General features: G+C 44.3%; 1 protein-coding gene across 1 annotated transcript in view; it reads right to left on the reverse strand.

Moving 5' to 3' along the window:
- The window catches only part of crip2 (cysteine-rich protein 2), a 30,578-nt gene extending 15,407 nt beyond the window's left edge, over positions 1 to 15,171 (reverse strand). Inside the window, exon 1 of the mRNA XM_080750546.1 lies at positions 14,999 to 15,171. Within this exon, the coding sequence (XP_080606672.1) occupies positions 14,999 to 15,041 (43 nt within the window). The 5' untranslated portion in view covers positions 15,042 to 15,171. The remainder of the gene's footprint in view (positions 1 to 14,998) is intronic.
- Positions 15,172 to 23,451: the final 8,280 nt, after the last annotated feature.

Genomic DNA, 23,451 nt, shown 5'->3' on the forward strand with positions numbered 1-23,451 from the left:
AAGGCCATAATCAGATCAGACGTTTTGTTTGTTCTACTGTAATACATGATGATGCACTGATACTTAGAGGGGAGGTATCCTGTTTAGAATGACGGCAATTATGAAGAAGTGCATGTTGGAAAGAGATGTTGTTCTTTCTGCCAGTGAACTCAATTAGAGTTCATTGCAAGGTCAAATACCCACTGCTTCTTGACAACACCTTCCCTTTCAACGTGATACATGGCACACTCTTTTATTTGAACAAAAAGTAACATATTTAACCTAATGCAGGCTTTAATATTTATGATTTAGATACAAAATGATGAACCTCACTGTTAGCCTAATAGTATAGAGAACATGAACTCAGGACTCAGGGCTGATGTTGTAAAAACACTGTAATTGGATAGTCAGCGGAACTTGTAATTTAACAAGAGGGTCTAAGGGGGGTTAGCTAATGGCCCATTTCTCCAAACACCTTAATTACAGTCTCTTAATTATCATCAGTTACAGGGGCTTCTGTACCCGAATACCATAGATCACAGTGGACGGGATTTTTTTCCCCAGGGTGGGTGGTACGAGGGGGACTTTCTTCCCCTCCAACTTGTATAAGGCATGAACAGTAGAAGACCTGAACTGGGTTGAGAACAAGTAGGCAGCTGAAGCTGCTTAATTCTTGTTTTAACTTGCGTGAGTACCAGATGGGTGGGATAAATTGTAAAATCACAAGGGCAAATTGACAAACCGTTACTTTCCTGTGATCCTTTACACATTCCGGCACTCACTCACAGCAAACCCAGCCTCTGTGCTACTCTCAAGCTAATTAAAACAAACGCTACAAATTATTTGCAAATACTCACTGAGTGATCAGTGACAGAGATAAATAACCACCGGGCCTTGAAAAAACATTTACACAGCTGAACCTCCCAGCATGCACTTCTGTGGGCAATGGCCGCCGGCGGTCGAGGCACTGAGGCCTCATACTGTATGAGTGCTCTCTTATCGCTCCATAATTCGATTAGACGATGAAGTGTAGGGAAATCCAATGCATGCCATTCAACAATGAGGACAATGTGCTGTCCACTGCATGGCACGCTACGCTACGCCAGCTCATCTCTTTAACCATTACTCACTGTGGCCCTGTTATCGACGGGGGTTGAATCAATCTCGGAAGCACTGAATGGGCTAATGTTTCTGCATGTCAGGATGACTGTACCAAATGTCTGCAGCAGGGGTCTTCAACAGGGAGTCCGGGACCCCTAAGGGGTCCTCAGAGTTACTACAGGGGGTCCTCCCCTGGTCTACAGAAATGTGACACACACACTCTACTCACGTATGGGAGGGAATACCAGCCCTCTTGCATTAATCACAAGCGCCAATCTGATATCGTATCTATTCACCGCTAAATAATCTACATCCGTCAACATTGAATAGGCATTAGTATTGCCAAAGATGGAAGGTTTGACGTTGGTGTGTTAAATAGAGCCTTCTTGTTCATTACGTAATTCTTGGTGCTGCTAATCAGTGGATTGGAATAAATTTTGTTCTAGCACAAGTTACATGGACCCATCTGCATGGACCCAAGTGCTTCATACTCCCCCCCCCACCACACACACACACACACACACACACACACACACACACACACACACACACACACACACACACACACATCCTGTTCCAGCCCCCATCCTCATCCTCATTCTCTCCCTCTCCATCTACTCCTCTAACAACACCAGCTGAGTCCACGCAGGAACCTTTTGTTTTGTCACAGCAATGTGATAACTAGGCTTGCACGTCCCTTTTAAACTGAAGGCCCCAAAGTCTGAACACTGAACAGGGGCCACAAATGGAAGGTACAAAAACACAGCTGTACTGTACACTCAGACATCAAAACATTGATATAGGGAGAAAATGTATGCTGAATATACTGGATCAATACATTTTCTTTTCTCTCTTTTTGGAGCTGTGTGAAGCACAGGCTCCCTATACGTGGCCGTGTGGGTCTGTCTGTGTGTCTGTCTGTCTGTCTGTCTGTCTGTGTGTGTGTCTGTATGTAGCCTGAACTTCCTAAACTTCGGCACGCCACTAGTCCCACAGTTTTGCCACCACACACTCGCGCCATATGTCAAATCGAACGGCTTACTCGGGAATCGTGGGCTATTACTTTTCTAAGAGAAAGGTTCTATAGTTTAATTGATATTAATTTATTAGTGAATTAATTTTCCCCATTGACTTATAATGGGAATCGCAAAAACTCACATTCAATTATTTGTCTCTCGCAAACCATAGGGGCTAGAGTTTCAAGACTTGGAGAGGAGGTTCATAATGATTTCAAGGATTAAATAAAAAATAATTGTGTCATTTGGCCGCATGGTGGCGCCATAACACCCCACTTTACGTTTTGGCCTGTAACTCTTGAACCGTAGGTCGGAAAATTAAAAATATTTTTTCCCTGGATTCCTTGGGTCATGACGCATCTCCCCATATAGGCCACGCCCATTTGCGCCATGATAGATTTTCCGCCATCTTGAATTTTCTCCAAAACACACTTTTTGCTCCTTTTCCTACATATTTTCTTCAAATGTCACAAAAATCGGTACACATGATCCACACACACACACACACACACACACACACACACACACACACACACACACACACACACACACACACACACACACACACACACACACACACACACACACACACACACAGCTCCACTTCACACGGGTGTGATTTTTTTTTTTTTTTAAGCGTGGCCTAACTGACATGCCACACACGCTCCAGCCTCCGAACTAGTGACAGGAAAGAAACAAGACTAGGATTAAAATCTCAGTTCACAGATGAATGCTGGTTAAGGCATATTGATGGAGGCATAGCATTTGGTCAAATATTAAATATTGGAAGCAAATGTCAAATATACCTAGTGTATCAAAGTGTTTGTCAGGTTCGAGTGCTATACATAAAGTCAGGATAAATATGCGTTGAAGAGCATACACGCCTGTAGTGACAGGAAGGAAAAAACATGCAGCCTGTGTTTCCTTCAATGCATCCTCCCTCCATTCAGCCTTGTGGAATACCAACACCCTAAAGAACATGTGACCTTGTTACTTAGGGTTAAAGACAATGGCTATTCAAGTCTCCACGGTTTACTCTGGCATGCAATGTTAACCAGTGGGGGGCACTGTAAACATCCGCCACATTCCATGACATCACACGGCTAGCACACTTGAATGATCAATTAACCTCTGCGAGGTGTGCGTGTGTGCGTGTGTGTGTGTGTGTGTGTGTGTGTGTGTGTGTGTGTGTGTGTGTGTGAAGCTAATCTTGCAAACTGCTGGACGGATTAGAGTCAAACTTTGTGTGCGGCCTCATTGAACTACACACAATTACGCCAATTCGTAAGGAAATTCTCTGTTTGACTTGAGTGGAAGTGATAGCGTCTAAGCTGACCGCAATAGCCGGCGTGTACTGAACATTAAAGATGAATTTGATGAGACTTTGACTATGTGTTCAGTAAGAGTTCTAATGATGGCTTTGTCAGAGGAGGGACGGATTCTTCTGGTCTGGAACTTACAGTATGTGTCTGGGTTCCACTTCACTTAACAATCTAAAATTAGACTTTTAGGTTAATCAATTTGTTCAAATCAGGTATCCAAAAAGCTCACCTTCCCCTAGTGGTACCTTAAATCCACAAGAGGTACCTATGATCTGTGCTAATAGAATCAGAATCATCTTTATTTTGATATGCCAAGAGCACTATTTATTATGACAAATCCCCATGATGAAGATGAACAGCCTAAATCGAGACTCATGGGTTGGTTCTCCGTGGCTGATGCAACCCTGGAGCAAAACTTGGCACTGGAGGTCGTCTGTCGCCTCTCAGTCAAGGCGAGGTTTCCTCTCCAGCCTCTCTCCCTCTCCCTCCTTAATTCTCTCTCTCTCTCTCTCTCTCTCTCTCTCTCTCTCGCTCTCTCTCTCTCTGTGAATAAAGAGGCTGACCTCGTGAATCCTGCTGGCTGACGTAAATGAGCTGTAGTTAACTCACATCCTGTCTGTGTTGGTCAGAAGAGCCGCGGGGCAAAGCACCGTTTCACAGTCCTGCCTTGACGGCTTGTTGTTCACCCTCCCTCGCCCCCAGGCCTTTTCTCCCCAACACCGCATCTCATCTCTAACTGGCCAGGACATTGTGTCCCTGGCTAAGGGGGGGTACAAAGTCTGTCCTGCATGACCAGCCTACAGAGTAGGCATGCATTCTGGGGAGTGGGCTAATTAAAGTGACATGATGGTGCAAACACAGTTATAAATCTAGGTTATATGGCCATTGGATGGGTTTGATGTTATCTTAAAATAGCCACTTTTGCACCATGATCTTGTGACTGAGTCGTAACAGACACAACAGACATAACAGTGGAGTAACTGTTTTGAAAGAAGTCACTTTGGTCTTTTAATAAAGTTGACCATGTCTGCAATCAATGTCCAAGAAAATGCTACACTAGAATAATTCCTTTGTATGCATGGCCAATTTTCAAATGGTTCACGCCACGGTTTGGTTCGGGTTCATGTATGATTTTAATGTGATCAGACGGCTGGAAGCCGAATCAGTTCCTCTATCCCACAGCAGTTACATAAGAGGTTGCCCTGCTGCAAGGTGGATCACTGATCCGCGCTTCACCTGTGCACGGGGGGCAGCCGGTCTTTCAGCACCTGGCTTAATGCCGTGCCCATTAGCGGATCATATTTGCGTCTCAAAAAGGGCAGAGGGGTGGAAAAAAGGACCCTCATTCACTAGTCTCACAGTGGCAGGTTATGCAACGGCACAGAGAAGGAGGCACCAACTCAAGAAGTGACGTTACATAACAGACAAGGCGCATTCAGGCGCTGCCCGTGGGGCAGCCAAATGGAAAGCAGCATCCAGACTAGAGAGAAAACGATATTGTGTGGTTGTTTGGGACAGAGGGAGGAGGATGAAAAGAGTGTGTGGGAAATGGAGCGCTCCTCCACACCGCCAGGGAATGGTTGAGAGGACCAAGGTATTCTGCCCCTCCTCTGAAAAGGGCAAACGAGCGTGCGGAGACAGAGGATGCCTTGTGTGAATAGAGATGTCGTTTCTCATTATAATGCATGAAGAACTTTGAGAGTCTCTGCAAAACCATAAAGGCAACCGCCCCCCCACCACCATCACCACCACCGCCGCCCTGTTCCTCTTCCCTGTACTTAAAACACATAAGAGGAATTCTGGGCCTGAGGCAAGACCAACAGATTGAAGAAGAGGAGAGTGGGGGGGGGGGGGGGGGGGGGGGCAGAGAAAGTGACAGAGAGAGAAACCTATTGAGAGAGAGAGAGAGAAGTGAGAGGCATTGAAAGTCAAACGAGAGAGTAAGAGACTCAATCAACAGGAAGCCATTCCTTCCCCCATCCCATTAATTCCTTGTTTGCTCATTGCACAAAGAGCCACTGCTTTGTTTTACCATGCGTGAGTGAGAGCCAGACAGTTCTATATTGGGCCACTCTCAACCCAAATTTAGGTTTTTGTTTGGTTGAGCCATGCTGTGAAGTGCTGCTGTGCTCTTGCGTGTGTTCGCTCTCTCACATGCCATCGGTTATCTGGGTCTGTGACCTTACTGACCTAGTAGTCACATGTCAGTCAATAGTTCCCAGTGCATTTCCAATATCTGCAGAGAATTGGGAATGACAGATGTGTGGCCACAATGTGTACTCTCTGGGGAATGGGGATCTGAAGTTCAACCCTCAATACTGAAAAAGCAATTCCTCAAAAAACCCTAGAGATGTTGTTTTGCATTCTTTTAATGCCAGTGCTAAGCCTGTGTTTCTTTTTTGTTTGTTAGGAGTGGGGGGGAGCTTCTTTTTTTTCTTTTGCGAAAATAAATCTGTGAGGACTTTGCGAGTGAAAACATTCCTTGACGTTGGTCGTGCGTGATTGAAAAGCTGCGAGAGCAGCTGTGAGGGAGGAACGGCAGTTTGATGCCACAGTCAACATTTTTGCCTTTTAGTGGCAATGAAAGTAAGTCGTCTGCCGGCAGCTGCCAAATAAAAGCGACAAACGGAAAATAATAAAACAGTTCCTTAAAACCTAAAACAATTTCAATCCTAGACGGTGGCTCACCGCTGCCGTTTGAAATTACGTTTACGCAGTAAGCTGCGGGGTGGAGCACCCTTTAATTCCAGCGTTGGCCAATGCCAGCTGGTCGGGCCAGGTGCGTATTCTGTGGGGCGGGCCTTTCGCCGCTCTATATAGCACAGCATGAGTGCATTTTTTTCTCTCTCTCTCTCTCCACAAGAAAGGGACAATTTTATTCCTGTATCCACGAGTTTCCAATGCCCCATAGTGCATTGCGCAGACGTCTGCACCGAGCTTCCGCCGCCGATTTACAAGCTCACAACGGGTTGCATCTGCGACGCGACGTGAGCTTGTATGTCTGCTGTTAAACCCGGAAGTTTGGTCCTGATAGTCTCCAGTAAACTCCCGGGGAAACTTGTGGATACAACTGAGCCAATCAGAAACACACGTCTTAGTTCTAGATCAGGGTTGGGCAACTTTGATGATAGAGGGGGCCACTGTATTTCCACACACACTCCAGGGGGCAACATTGCATATTGTTGCTGTCGACAGAAACCTCCATATTTGAACGTAACTTATTCGTAAATTGATGTCCAACTCCATCATTCTACTGTCACAAATAACTTGTTAAAAAATAGCCAGTCTACAAGCGCTAAATGTGTCGCGATGCGGTGTGTTCTTTATTTAGTTATACTTACAATATGTAAACTTTATGAACTTTATTACAAATAAGTAAAGGAGTACAATTTTAATATCTAGACATCAAAAACTACTAATATGGACTGAAGTAATTAAAGGAGGCTCCTGTTTTGCATGTTTGGAATTAATGTAATATATCAGTATTCCAATATTAACCTGTGGGCCGCATTAAATGAAGGTGGGGGCCGCATGTGGCCCTCCAGTTGCCCATGTATGTTCTAGATCAAAAGATAACTTTACATCATCGACCCTTGAATCCTGACTTCCGCCATTCCAAACCACAGACGCAACATCAATCCCTAACACAGGCCTCACTTGCTTCTGTCTCCCATCTCTCTTCCTCTGGTCTCAGGAAAGGAAGAGTGAGACGCAGCGTAGGAGATTTGTATGGAGGTGGGAGCCGCTGAGCTGCTTCCACAGTAGCTTTCTGGAATTCCTCAGTGACATCATGGTGATGTTCTAAGCTGTGGGCAGCAAAAAATTTCCAAACGTCCAAATGACTCCCTCCCTCCCTGTCCCTGACCCCACCCATGTCTCATCGTAGCCACACCCTCCCTCTGCGATGACTGAAACACAGCCTTTTTAAGTCTCTTTCTTCACCATCTGTCACTCTCATCCTCCTATGCAGGGCTACTCAACTTTAGACGGCTCAGGGGCCAGCAAAATACAAAAAGTCCAAGGGCCGTAAGATAGAAATGACGGTCATATTTTGGACGTCTAGACAATGATTTTGTAACACACACCATGAGTAGTCATGACGTTTAGATCCACATTTACATCTACTAGAAGCTCGGCCGCCCTTCGGGCGGCCGAGCGTCTAGTCGGCGCCCTGGCCAACTCGGGAACAATGTAAATAGGGGATGAATGCCCCGCCCTTTAATGCAAACCCCATTATACCTGTTGTCATAGGATCTGTTTTGACCATCTGTTTGCGTGTGTCCATTTATCATTTATGCCCATATATGGTTGATATCTATCTGTCTACGTCCATTTTATGTCCATATATGGAGATCTCTGTAGGACCCGTTTTGACCATCTGTTTGCCTGTGTCCATTTATGCCCATATATGGAGTTATCTGTCTGTCTGCGTCCATTTTATGCCCATATATGGAGATCTCTGTAGAACCTGTATTGACCATCTGTTTGCCTGTGTCCATTTATGCTCATCCCATAATACCTGTTGTCATAGGACCCGTTTTGACCATCTGTTTGCCTGTGTCTATTTATGCTCATATATGCCGCGGTGGGGAGCGTGCATATACTCTATCTGTGTCCATCTTTTATGCCCATATGCCCATATATGGAGATCTCTGTATCTGCCCATATGCCCATATATGGAGATCTCTGTCTGTGTCCCTTTTATGCCCATATATCTGCGTCCATTTTATGCCAATATGCCCATATATGGAGATCTCTGTATCTGCCCATATGCCCATATATGGAGATCTCTGTATCAGTCATATATGGAGATCTCTGTATCTGCCCATATGCCCATATATGGAGATCTCTGTCTGTGTCCCTTTTATGCCCATATATCTGCATCCATTTTATGCCCATATATGGAGATCTCTGTATCTGCCCATATGCCCATATATGGAGATCTCTGTATCAGTCTGTGTCCCTTTTATTCTGCCCATATGCCCATATATGGAGATCTCAATCTGTGTCCCTTTTATGCCCATATATCTGTCTGTGTCCCTTTTATGCCCATATACGGAGATATCTGTCGGGTCGAGGCAAGGCCCCTGTATTGCCCATATATGGAGATCTCTGTATCTGCCCATATATGGAGATCTCAGTCTGTGTCCCTTTTATGCCCATATATCTGTCTGTGTCCCTTTTATGCCCATATACGGAGATATCTGTCGGTTCGAGGCTAGGCCCCTGTATCTGCCCATATGCCCATATATGGAGATCTCTGTATCAGTCTGTGTCCCTTTTATGCCTATATACGGAGATATCTGTCTATATATGCCCATATATGGAGATCTCTGTATCTGCCCATATGCCCATATATGGAGTTCTCAGTCTTATGCCCATATACGGAGATATCTGTATATGGAGTTCTCAGTCTTATGCCCATATACGGAGATATCTGTCGGGTCGAGGCAAGGCCCGGCACTGCAGTGATGTCACAATGACTCAGCGCTTGCGCCCGGCACTGCAGTGATGTCACAATGACTCAGCGCTTGCGCCGATTTTGCGCCGATTTCCGCATAAGGAGATTCCGAACGTTTCGCGGCGGTTAGGGAAAACCGTGGGTCGGGTCGGGTCGAGGCCCGGCACTGCACTCCGTGCCGCGGCGGGGAGCGCGCGTGCCGAATCTGAAGCCGGTGGGACGAACGGTTCTCGAGATACGCGGATTACAGACAGACACACACGCAGACACGCACGCAGAGACTTCTCGCATTTATAGATAGACTAGAAGCTCGGCCGCCCTTCGGGCGGCCGAGCGTCTAGTCGGCGCCCTGGCCAACTCGGGAACAATGTAAATAGGGGATGAATGCCCCGCCCTTTAATGCAAACCCCATTATACCTGTTGTCATAGGATCTGTTTTGACCATCTGTTTGCGTGTGTCCATTTATCATTTATGCCCATATATGGTTGATATCTATCTGTCTACGTCCATTTTATGTCCATATATGGAGATCTCTGTAGGACCCGTTTTGACCATCTGTTTGCCTGTGTCCATTTATGCCCATATATGGAGTTATCTGTCTGTCTGCGTCCATTTTATGCCCATATATGGAGATCTCTGTAGGACCTGTATTGACCATCTGTTTGCCTGTGTCCATTTATGCTCATCCCATAATACCTGTTGTCATAGGACCCGTTTTGACCATCTGTTTGCCTGTGTCTATTTATGCTCATATATGCCGCGGTGGGGAGCGTGCATATACTCTATCTGTGTCCATCTTTTATGCCCATATGCCCATATATGGAGATCTCTGTATCTGCCCATATGCCCATATATGGAGATCTCTGTCTGTGTCCCTTTTATGCCCATATATCTGCGTCCATTTTATGCCAATATGCCCATATATGGAGATCTCTGTATCTGCCCATATGCCCATATATGGAGATCTCTGTATCAGTCATATATGGAGATCTCTGTATCTGCCCATATGCCCATATATGGAGATCTCTGTCTGTGTCCCTTTTATGCCCATATATCTGCATCCATTTTATGCCCATATGCCCATATATGGAGATCTCTGTATCTGCCCATATGCCCATATATGGAGATCTCTGTATCAGTCTGTGTCCCTTTTATTCTGCCCATATGCCCATATATGGAGATCTCAATCTGTGTCCCTTTTATGCCCATATATCTGTCTGTGTCCCTTTTATGCCCATATACGGAGATATCTGTCGGGTCGAGGCAAGGCCCCTGTATTGCCCATATATGGAGATCTCTGTATCTGCCCATATATGGAGATCTCAGTCTGTGTCCCTTTTATGCCCATATATCTGTCTGTGTCCCTTTTATGCCCATATACGGAGATATCTGTCGGTTCGAGGCTAGGCCCCTGTATCTGCCCATATGCCCATATATGGAGATCTCTGTATCAGTCTGTGTCCCTTTTATGCCTATATACGGAGATATCTGTCTATATATGCCCATATATGGAGATCTCTGTATCTGCCCATATGCCCATATATGGAGTTCTCAGTCTTATGCCCATATACGGAGATATCTGTATATGGAGTTCTCAGTCTTATGCCCATATACGGAGATATCTGTCGGGTCGAGGCAAGGCCCGGCACTGCAGTGATGTCACAATGACTCAGCGCTTGCGCCCGGCACTGCAGTGATGTCACAATGACTCAGCGCTTGCGCCGATTTTGCGCCGATTTCCGCATAAGGAGATTCCGAACGTTTCGCGGCGGTTAGGGAAAACCGTGGGTCGGGTCGGGTCGAGGCCCGGCACTGCACTCCGTGCCGCGGCGGGGAGCGCGCGTGCCGAATCTGAAGCCGGTGGGACGAACGGTTCTCGAGATACGCGGATTACAGACAGACACACACGCAGACACGCACGCAGAGACTTCTCGCATTTATAGATAGACTAGAAGCTCGGCCGCCCAAAGGGCGGCCGAGCGTCTAGTCGGCGCCCTGGCCAACTCGGGAACAATGTAAATAGGGGATGAATGCCCCGCCCTTTAATGCAAACCCCATTATACCTGTTGTCATAGGATCTGTTTTGACCATCTGTTTGCGTGTGTCCATTTATCATTTATGCCCATATATGGTTGATATCTATCTGTCTACGTCCATTTTATGTCCATATATGGAGATCTCTGTAGGACCCGTTTTGACCATCTGTTTGCCTGTGTCCATTTATGCCCATATATGGAGTTATCTGTCTGTCTGCGTCCATTTTATGCCCATATATGGAGATCTCTGTAGGACCTGTATTGACCATCTGTTTGCCTGTGTCCATTTATGCTCATCCCATAATACCTGTTGTCATAGGACCCGTTTTGACCATCTGTTTGCCTGTGTCTATTTATGCTCATATATGCCGCGGTGGGGAGCGTGCATATACTCTATCTGTGTCCATCTTTTATGCCCATATGCCCATATATGGAGATCTCTGTATCTGCCCATATGCCCATATATGGAGATCTCTGTCTGTGTCCCTTTTATGCCCATATATCTGCGTCCATTTTATGCCAATATGCCCATATATGGAGATCTCTGTATCTGCCCATATGCCCATATATGGAGATCTCTGTATCAGTCATATATGGAGATCTCTGTATCTGCCCATATGCCCATATATGGAGATCTCTGTCTGTGTCCCTTTTATGCCCATATATCTGCATCCATTTTATGCCCATATGCCCATATATGGAGATCTCTGTATCTGCCCATATGCCCATATATGGAGATCTCTGTATCAGTCTGTGTCCCTTTTATTCTGCCCATATGCCCATATATGGAGATCTCAATCTGTGTCCCTTTTATGCCCATATATCTGTCTGTGTCCCTTTTATGCCCATATACGGAGATATCTGTCGGGTCGAGGCAAGGCCCCTGTATTGCCCATATATGGAGATCTCTGTATCTGCCCATATATGGAGATCTCAGTCTGTGTCCCTTTTATGCCCATATATCTGTCTGTGTCCCTTTTATGCCCATATACGGAGATATCTGTCGGTTCGAGGCTAGGCCCCTGTATCTGCCCATATGCCCATATATGGAGATCTCTGTATCAGTCTGTGTCCCTTTTATGCCTATATACGGAGATATCTGTCTATATATGCCCATATATGGAGATCTCTGTATCTGCCCATATGCCCATATATGGAGTTCTCAGTCTTATGCCCATATACGGAGATATCTGTAGATATCTGTCGGGTCGAGGCAAGGCCCGGCACTGCAGTGATGTCACAATGACTCAGCGCTTGCGCCCGGCACTGCAGTGATGTCACAATGACTCAGCGCTTGCGCCGATTTTGCGCCGATTTCCACATAAGGAGATTCCGAACGTTTCGCGGCGGTTAGGGAAAACCGTGGGTCGGGTCGGGTCGAGGCCCGGCACTGCACTCCGTGCCGCGGCGGGGAGCGCGCGTGCCGAATCTGAAGCCGGTGGGACGAACGGTTCTCGAGATACGCGGATTACAGACAGACACACACGCAGACACGCACGCAGAGACTTCTCGCATTTATAGATAGATAAGGCCAAACCTCATTGAACAAAAAGATTGTCATGGAATGATTAATAATGAATTGCAATAATGAATTGCATTTTTATAGCGCTTTTCCAAGTGCTCAAGCGCTTTACAATGGTTCATTCATTCATACATTAATGATGAAATGATGAAGTTTATTCTTTTGGAACAAACAAAAATGCAAAAATGTCTTGTATAAAGGGGTCTTGGAGAGAAACTGAAAAATGACATCAGATATTATTTGTCCACGCTGAAAGTAGACAAAATATATTTGTATTGGTATGACCATGACGGGCCACATAGACATGCCCACAGGCCGCAGGTTGAATAGCGCTGTCCTATACTCTCTGACGCCTGAGGCTAAATTCTACGAAGGGCCAGCCAGCATCAACCCTGCAAGCTGCTCAAGTGTCGACTCAGACCAAGGCATGTTCCGCCCTAACACATTTTACACCCTAACCAGCCTCTGCAAAAATAACTTCCAATGAAAGATCGTATTATGTTATATAAAAAAAAGAGAAGGAGAAAAAAAAGCAGAGGAGTTATGACTCACTTGCTGGTTCATTGCTGTGAATTAAGGCTATAATTCACACGTTTTATGTCCTTTCCCGACAGAGAGAGGCAATTGCAACTGTAAAACCTGGACTAAACATCTTCCGCTTAGCCAAAAGAAAGTCCGCCCCAACAAGGGAGATATTATGCTTATGAACTCCAGGCAGGTCTACTTGACAAACAACATGTGTCCGACACCAGGGAGTGGGACTACAGTGAGATTGTATTAACATACTCTACCATACAGGTTGTTTAAAATGTTTCATTCGTTAAAAATAGTGACAGATTGCAGCTTTAAGGCCACAAATGGTAAAAGAGGAATAAGTCAGTTTTTTTGTTTTACTATTGCAGGAGACTAAATCTTACTTTCTGTGAACATTATGATAGCCCAGTGACTAGTGGGACCCACAGGATGAGCAGCAGCTGTGATGTGCACTCTGTCGTTGCCTGTTATGTAATAAAAGGCTTCTCATCCACTCTTATAATTGATTTTGACCCCATGACAGCTCACAGCTCGCTGTGCCATGAACTGTACGGATGGATGACCGTTGCTGGAAATAATTAAATGTTTTTGATTACGCATTGAGGGCATAAACATAAACATAGCTGATTGGTCAGGGTTCAACAGGGCTACCATCAGTGTAAATGTTGATTTAGTCTTTTGAATAACACACCATTTAGTCTTATTCCTGTCTTATAGTCTTCTGAAATTGTTTTAGTCTAGTCAATCGTAACGTAACAGTATCAATCACATCTGACACTGTCTGCTACTCTCTGTGCAAAACCAACAAGATTTGAAAAGAACAGATAAGTGCCATTCTCAAATGTAGAGGTAAAAGATGTATTTGGCTTTAATTTCATTACATACCAATGATAATTTTTACAGCCATTAGTCTTTTGAATAACACACATAATAGTCTTAGTCTTCTGAAATAGTTTTAGTCTAGTCTAGTCCTATCGACTAAATATCAGAATCTTGTAGTCTTTTAGTCTTAGTCGACAAAATTAACACTGGGTGGGTTCCCAATCCTTAAATGAAATCCTTAAATGAAATAAATACATACTACTCAAGAAAATGTATAAAAAAATAAACTTGAGGAAATGAGGATGAAAGAAGAGATTTTGTATAACTTAAACAGATCACGCTCCAGATACAAATACTATGATCTCTTTCTCACATATTCAATTATTAATGTGTTTTTGCTGTGAAAATCAAAAGAAAAAGAAAAAAGACCTCTATTACCATAAAGATGACGAGTGGGACGTTGTTTACTTGTTTTCCCACTGACACAGATAAGAGCATAACACCGTCACCATGCTCATCTATGAGTGGGCAAATTCAGCATATGGTATCATTGCACTTTTGGCAAGGGTACCCACTACCCAGCAACGCCCAGTGCCAACTGTCATGCTTGTGAATATGCCAAAAACAACAAATTAACTCTGGCATAGCCCGCCAACACCTAAATAAAGAAACAAATCTAAGATGCCTTTTGTGGCTGGGGAATTTAGCCCCTATATATCTATGTTTACATTGAGCCAGCACAACTCTCCAGGGTCTGTCTCTCTCTGTGAATCATTGACAGAGTGAAGGTTTTGGGTTCATTCACTCTTCAGAACTAAAATAATACATCATCCAAGGAATGCTGTGAACGTTATTCTATACATTATTCCCTTGAGTGAATATGACAAGGGTATAACACACATTCCCACCACCGTTTGTCCCATCTACGGATCATCTAGCAGCATGAAATATTAGGATGTTATGATCTGATGATGACACAAGAGACAAGGTATGCAACGACAAGTGTCATTCGGGAAAAACACCACAAACTTGCAGCACAATCCTAGTCGCAGTTAATAACAAATAACAAGTTCATATTTTAAACAACAAAGGCAATATATCGTGGCAGCAAGAAATGTCATTCATTGTCCCCATAAGATACATTTTTGCTACTCAAACAGAAGTCATTTCAGTGCTCTGGTGAAAGTGGACAACCATCACTTACCGAAATACACCGTCTTCTCACACTTGGGACACTTCGAAGACATGTTGCAATGTTTTGGTCGAATGGAACGAGTGAACTGTTTTGTTTACTAGTGCAGCAGCTTCCACGAGGCTCAGGCTCTCTCTCTCTCTCTCTCTCTCTCTCTTTCTGTGACTCTGTGTCGAGCAAGTGCTCTGTGACTGACTGTGTCCCAGTTCACACAGGAGCGGGGAAAGCATCTCTTTCAGATCATCTCATTTGCATAGTCCCTCCCCGCCACGCTGCCGGCTCGGTAGAGCGCCCGCATCCCATAGTCCGTGAGGATGGACCCCACAGACAGTTGTGATTGGTTAGTTGGTTGTCAGGAAACCGTCGGTTGGGTATTAAAGGCATAGTTCATCCAAAAATATATATATATATATATTTGCTATCGATTACTCACCCCAATGGAGACTTGAATTCATGGATTTATTTCATTTTATGTAATTTTTGTCGCATTCCTCAGCCAATAATTTAATGAACAGCAGTGATTTCCGTGAGTGATGGAGACACAAAGAGCCTGCCTTTGTTCCCACTGAAGCCGCCACCATGGTAACAGCCGCATGCTGAAACAGTGCACAAATTTGGAAATGACTGATCACTACTGGGTTCTCCAACATTACTTCTGAGACTCCTACATTCAATCCCTCATATACTGTGCACATGGGCAAGGACTAGTAAATCAACATCAACATTTTTCAGAAAAAGGAAAATAGCAGCTCTGCTATTTTTCTTCACTCTAGATCTGATATAGAGTTGTTGTACGTGTGTGTGTGTGTGTGTGTGTGTGTGTGTGTGTGTGTGTGTGTGTGTGTGTGTGTGTGTGTGTGTGTGTGTGTGTGTGTGTGTGTGTGTGTGTGTGTGTGTGTGTGTGCGTGCGTGCGTGCGTGCGTGCGTGCGCTGTGCACGCGCGCGCATGTGTGCATGTGCGTGCAAGTGAGTTGAGTGTGTTCGGTATGTCTTTGTATTGAGTTTATCCAGCAGGATTTTAACTCCCTTACTGTTGCTGATGTCATTTAATTGACGTCAGTACTGTATTGGTCTGCTATTACAGAGTCTAAATGCCTAGGGCCCTATCCCTCACCCTGGTCATAGCAATGTCACAGAGATACTCAAGCAACAGCATGAAAACGACTTCCAAAAGCTCCGTAAGTCAAGTCACCATGTCCTTTTTACTGTGTGTTCCCACCTCCTTGCTGCAGCATCTTGATGATCTCAGGTATAACTAGAAGCAGTGCTCTTCCGAGCACAGGTCTCCACCAGGCCACACAAATCGGCCTGTTATAGCGCCACCATGAGGCTGATTTAAAAAATGTGGGGCAGAGGTTCTGAATTAGCATCCAGGGAGTGTGTGTGCTCAGTTTGGCAGCGATCGGGCGAACGGCGCCGGAGATTAGCTGGTAACAACCAGGCCACACAAATCGGCCTGTTATAGCGCCACCATGAGGCTGATTTGAAAAATGTGGGGCAGAGGTTCTAGATTGGCATCCAGGGAGTGTGTGTGCTCAGTTTGGCAGCGATCGGGCCAACGGTGACTGAGATTAGCTGCTCACAAACTGCGAGGACGCACGGACGCACGCACGCACGGACGGACGGACGGACGGACGGACGGACGGACGGAGGGGAAAACATACTCTCCCTCAGCCTTCGGCTGGTGGAGACAAAAACAAAAAAACAAAAACAAAACATATTACAGGATGTGTGCATGTTGTGTGACTGTGACTCTTGCTCTACGTGACATTACTGTAGGCCTACACCATTATACAAAGCATAGGCCTATTATAAATACTGTTTGTTTGGTCTTTTAGGAACTTAGGAATCTAAAATGAATATTGTGTATGTTTATGTACAGGTTTATGTATGATATGGCAGAAGCTGTAAATACACAAGGATATTGATGGTGGTATGCAGGTATGGTCCTTTTAGTTTCTCTGTAGGCACTAGCAGGACTTGCACTACTTTGTTGCTGATGTAATGAAGCCACGGTTTAATGGATGTCAAACACATGTCACACAACCACACAATCAAAAATGGCCATAAGAACTATAGGTGGCCACCTGTTGCAAACGTCACACTGTACGTCTTCATTGATTAATGATTTTTCTGTCGGTGAACCACCATGCCAAATACATTTTATGGCTTCTCATAATCGGTCATGTGTGTACACCATGTACACCACTTATTTCTCTGAGCTTGTCTGGAGCAAACTGGAAGAAGTCCAGGAAACGTTATGCACCACAGAATGTTTGATCACTTGCTCTTTCTGTGCCATGGGAAAGTAAAACGTTAATTTCTGAAAGGGAGGTCAGTTTGTCTCCAGGCCTTCTTGAATGATATTACATGTTGACAAGTTGTAGACAATTAATGCTTTTCCGACTTTCCAATGCAGAAATGTGGTAAGTTAACTCCTACACTATACAAGGAGGTTTTTGTGATACAGGCATTTAAAGGAGTGGCTCTTCAGCTGCTCCATCACTTCAGCTGACATGGCTGCTTTTGCTTAGAGATGATGCCCGCTTAGCCTGTATCACACCCGCAAAAACCTCCTTGTATAGTGTAGGAGTTTACTTACCACATTTCTGCCTTGCTTTTTCGGGGTTCACATCTTCTTTCATTTCTTCAAACTCAAAGACAAAACACTGCAGCACATGCTCGAGTCATTGGAATATGCTATTTCTTTCATCTATCCACAAAATAAGTAATTTCAAGATTAAAAAATACTTTTATTGTTAATCCCACATATTTTACAAACCTACAAAAGTCTTGCTTCTCAACATTGCAGCATCAAGACAAAATATCAAGAAATAGAAATCGACCCTTTCAACAATTTGTTCTTGTTATCTCTGTCACTATATTTTCTTCTAATGACCTCCCTGACTCGTTTGAGGCAGATTATCTGGTATTTGACTTGACTCCTGTTTCCTCTTCTTCTTTTCATTTTGTTCTTTCCTCTACTCCTGCTTTGACAACTTCATCTTCTTTTGCTCCATACCTTGCTTTCTACTTTCTTTATCCCTGCCTTCTCTTCATAGAGTCCTGTTCATCTTTGGCTATAATGGTTCTTTATGATCTCTCTTTCCTTGTGGCCTCCCACTCTTAACAAACTAACAGCTCTGTGCATTGTACTTGGGTTTGAAGGGTTGTTTTCACAAAGTTTAGTCCCTATGGAATCTTTAATAAACTTCTTCCCACCTTTGGGGTTAAACGTGTTCTTGGGATTTGATTCAATTCTAACTTTCATCCCGAAGAGGATCAAGCAAGCCCTTGGCATTTAACATGTACATTATGTGTTCTGTCTTCAGTAACACTACTTATGGCACAAGTTTCAGAAGGTGCTGCCCACAGACTGCCTGTATGAAAATTATGATTATTTTCACAAATGATCCAAATACTAATTATCTATCTATGCTATGGCAGAGAAAAAGTAATGTTTTAGTCAGTGTTCTAACTATTACAAATTATTACCTTTCCTGACCAAATTTTCAAAGTCAATGAAACTACAGGCATTCAAAATGTAAACCATATCATTGGCACAGTTGTCCAGTTGGTCAGAACAGGACTTTGTTTGGAAATTGGGAAACTGCACTTCAAAACAACTATGGATGTGTATGACTGTATATTATATTTAATTTCAAACAGTAACATTCTGAATGAAAAAAAACAAACCTCGGTTCGAAGTCAAAGACTGTACTGAACTGTACTGTACTGTGTGTGTGTGTGTGTGTGTGTGTGTGTGTGTGTGTGTGTGTGTGTGTGTGTGTGTGTGTGTGTGTGCGTGCGTGCGTGCGTGCGTGCGTGCGTGTGTGTGCGCGTGTGCGTGTGTGTGTGTGAGTGTTGAGTGTGCCTGGCCCTCCTTTAACGTGTGTGTGTGCCTGGCCCTCCTTTAATGTGTGTGTGTGCCTGGCCCTCCTTTAACGTGTGTGTGTGCCTGGCCCTCCTTTAATGTGTGTGTGTGCCTGGTCCTCCTTTAACGTGTGTGTGTGTGTGTGTGTGGGGGGGGGGGGGGGGGTCAGGAGAGGTATTGCCAGGCTACATACATATAGCCAGCCACATAGCCAGCCACGGACATTCCAGTGTATAGGGAGCCAGTTTCACCGCTCCAAAAATATAGCTTCCAAAATTAAATGTCACCCATTCAAACACCGTTTTTGATCGATAGCACATACATTTTTTAGACAATAATTCTATAACTTTATAAATTAGTTTTAAGTAATTTATCTGAGTTTACAACCATAAAACCAATTTCTCTTAAGTGTAACTAGTTGGCTAATAGCCACCTCTAGGATCTCACAGAGAAAATACCATTGTGTTAAACTTCTACCACTGCAGTCTCATTCTTCAGACTATTACCAATTTAACTTAAACGTTAATTCATCATGCAGGTAAGATTAGGTAACTGCCTATGAACAACACTCATCCTGGCCATATGAAGCCACCGAAAACAGCACACCCACAAACCCACCAGGGTGGCCCTTAACTAATGAGATAATAACTTTGGTTATGTGATATTGATTCACCATTAATTAACAGGAATTAATGATGAATTAATTATAAATTGGGGCACCTGCTGGCTTACTGGTCCAGGCGCATACCACATAAGGCAGCCTTTGCCACATAGGCATTGATGCCTGGCGGCGTTGCCTGTTCGATTCCCGATCCGGACGACCTTTGCCGCATGTCACTCCCCATCTCTCCCCCCATTTCTCGAATAAAGGCATAAAAGCCCCAAAAACAAATCTTGAATAAATTAATTATAAATCCATCATAAATTCATCCAGGCCTACGAGTTAATAATGAATTAAGCGTCAATTAAGCATTCATTATTTGCCTCCAGGAGACTGGAGAGGCTCTTTGTTGTTACCACAAAAGGTGCACAATGTTGTGTCCCAAAAATCAAGTAGCCAATCACAACGCGACCACCTACCCTGGGCTATGGGATCTACAGTTGAATCTGCCCTCACTCTCTTTGGAACTGCCTGCAACCAAGTCACTCAGGCGGGAGAGCAGCCAGGGTACTCAGACGGCCGGTAGAATAGTTTACGGGGGCACACGTACACCCACTTTCCTTTTCCCTATTTCATCATACGAGTGGGCAGTGTTTAGTTGAGTGACAATGGTCCCTTTCACAGTGAGTGACCAGGAGGAATGCGTTGGGAAAGGAAAGGCAAGTCACTGAAACGTGGCTGGTGTAGATCATCTTTCTTAGACTGCCTCCTCTTGCGTCCTGGCATTTAGACCATTACCCACACAGAGTAGATAGACTTGAGAGAGTGGGCTACCATGAATTAATAAATTCCAGCCACATGACTTGTCATTGATTTTCACATCTATTGCCTAATTAAAGTAATGAACCAGTTGCATCTGTACTTTTGACATGATGAAAGCGAAAGACGCATTCACATGACTATCAGTTCACCTCTAGCAGTGTGCTGGATCTTTCCATAGGGCCTTGTGAGTGTACGTGTCACTGAGGTCATTCTTTCACACATCGGTGCTGTCTGTCTGCTCGGTGACAAAGTGCAGGTTCTGGTTGTACAGCAACGGACACATTCTTCAGTTATTTCCCACAGCTGTGTGCGAGTGTCCCGCCTGATTAGACACCGGCTACATGCCTTTGACCATTTCCTCTTTATCTCTGCTTAGCTCACTGTTTTAAAAAACCCGTTACGTCTAACTGTCAACCGGGCAGACTGACTGTACTGCTGAGGCTCTTTTAAGGGGGGAAATGTCGCGTGTCGTTTATTGTTCATTTTTAGGCATTTGGTGGGCACTGGGCATTCAACCTCACAGGGTTTAAGTGTCTTGATTATGGGCCGTTTATGTGACTTTTAGTAGCCACATATTTGTTCAAACACGTGATGTTTTCATCACTGGGACATTACTTGAACCATTAAGTCACCCAGAATACACAGCCATTTATTTCATTGCAACTCTGACAGGTAGTATAAGAAAAGAGTGTGCCTTAATAACATAGGAACGTCATGTTGCCAGGAAACATTTCAATATATTATTTTTCTGACCCTTTGGCTTTGTTTATTCCTTCTTTCTACAAACACTGAACGTCTAGATTGCCCAAAAATACTGCCTTATTTACCCTCAGTAGTAGATCTATAGCCTGGCATTAGCCAGACTGATAATGTGCATTCACTCACACACTCCTCCACGGTATCAGTCTGGACTTCGGCCCATAGGGAGCGAGTATGAGAAATCAGAAAATGATCGGGCCAATCAGTGCCTTTCAACTGAACAGTGAAATACTATCACTGATTGGCCCGATCATTTTCTGATTTCTCATACTCGTTGCCTATAGGCCGAAGTCCAGACTGATACCGTGCAGAGGGACGTGAGAGTGAATCCACATTGTCAGTCTGGCTAATGCCAGGCTAGTAGATAGGGGCTGTCTGCCTCCCTCAGCGATGACTGTGTCTGTTCCAAAGAGGCCATTACTTTTGACCTCCAGCGGTTTGCTGTGGTTGCAGGTTTGCTGCCAGTTCAGCTGCGGTATCAGAATCAGGCCCAGTGCAAGGGAAGGTCAAATGCACTATAAAGACAGACACACAGGGGCAGGGGATTGAGACTGAAGAGCCATCGTTTTCTTTTCTGTAGTCCTACTCGGTTCACTGCACACAGTGCTCACGCAGGGCTAGGGGGGAAAGAAAGTGGTGATCATACGATTCCCACTAGAGCCATATACTCAGAGGTCTAACTCTGGCAATAAAACACACATTTGTGGGGCTGTAATTGTTGAAAAAGAGTAAGTGAATACAAAGTTAGCAAAAACATACTTTTTCAGTTTACAGAGAGGGTGAAAATGGATGATGAGATAGAGGATGGTATACTGCCATACTGGTAGCATTAAGTACCATGCATATGTAACAGGGAGACCTGCCTCCAGTCAGGGCTCTGTGTCCACGTCCAACTCGCACAGGTGTGAGTAATCACTCATTTACCCCTCCCCTATAAAGCCTGGTGTTCAGGCACTCATTCCTTCTTGGCTCTCTGTAGAGGCGGTTGGCTTGTCTGAGACAGGTAGGCAATGGTGGTGTTTTGGCTTTAACATGATGGTGTAAATGAGTGTACTTACCTTTAATGGTCCTGTTTCTCAGGGGCCCCCTGTTCCATGCCTCACTGAGGATTAAATGCCAACTCTGTAGTCCAGGTGCTAGGGCCAAACCTTGTCTAATTTGAGGTATGTGGAATAATGTGTTTGTTATATATATTCTGCCTCCCTATTGTGGTTTTAATACTATTTTATATTTGTAGGCTTCAGCCATTGTGCCCTTGGTGTTCCTGACTGTCCCTGTATACTGTGTGAACTGCCTCAGCCATTGTGCCCTTGGTGTTCCTGTCCCTGTATACTGTGAACTGCCATGAGTCAGACGTCCTCGATACCTGTACACATGACCTTAACTGCTGAGGTAAAATGGGAGTCCATATGTTGATGTGTTTAATGTATATAATTATAATACATGAGAGCTAATTGTATCTTTGTTTGATCCTATAGGAATAAGCTCCGTTTATGCTGCCTTTGCCCCTTTTCTTTATAGTTGGTTTCTTTTGCATTGTACTTTATTTTCATTGATAACCCAACTGCTATATATTAATTGTTGTTTCCTTATTTACTCAGATTGAGTTGGAGGTGACTGTGGGGGGAGAACTGTGCGGAGGGCTCGTTGCCCACCCTTCTGTCCACTGCATGCTTTTGCTGTGTGTTTAGTGTGCACCTAACCCACCCAGTGTGTAAGTGTGTTTTTATAGTGTGTGTTTGTAGTGAAATAGTTTGAACCCTCACCATACTAATCGCCTCTATTTCTCTCTACTCCCCCCTAGTCTTCACTCTTAGTAGTAAATAGTAACTTTTAACCATCTGACTTGTGATAAATAAAGCTGATATTTTATTGTTACCTCATGCATTTGATCGATCTAACTTTAAACTACTGTTTGATAAAGGCTTGGAATAAACCTATATTTTGATATCTTGAGAAACACGTCTCTGTTCCCTTTACTTTACAAACGAACCTGTGTTGCTATTCAATGTGGTTGTATTAGCACTTTATTCTTTGGGCGAAACTCCCAAAGTGGCGTTGTCGAGGTTATTACTATGTTGTAAATCTGCCATGGTTACACATAGTAATACATAAGGACCGCCGGAATACACAAGAAACGGAGGGGGAGAGTCATTTAATCCGGTTGCTCCGTAGGTCCGGACGTAATTGTTTGTCTCCGTAACCTTACGGACAACACTCAACCTGACGGATCAAAACCGATAAAAACGTACGTACGCTTGAACTACCCGGCCGTGGCAAACTTTTGTCAACCGTGGCAGTAGTGAGGACAATTACTTATAACAGCGGTTCTGAAACAAACTATATGTGTCCCAACAAGAAATATAATTTTAGCAAGAAACGGTAAAAAAAAGGAACGTCATTGCAACC

The sequence above is a fragment of the Nannobrachium achirus genome (assembly GCF_963921795.1).
Source record: "Nannobrachium achirus genome assembly, chromosome: 20".
NCBI classification, from domain to species: Eukaryota; Metazoa; Chordata; class Actinopteri; order Myctophiformes; family Myctophidae; genus Nannobrachium; species Nannobrachium achirus.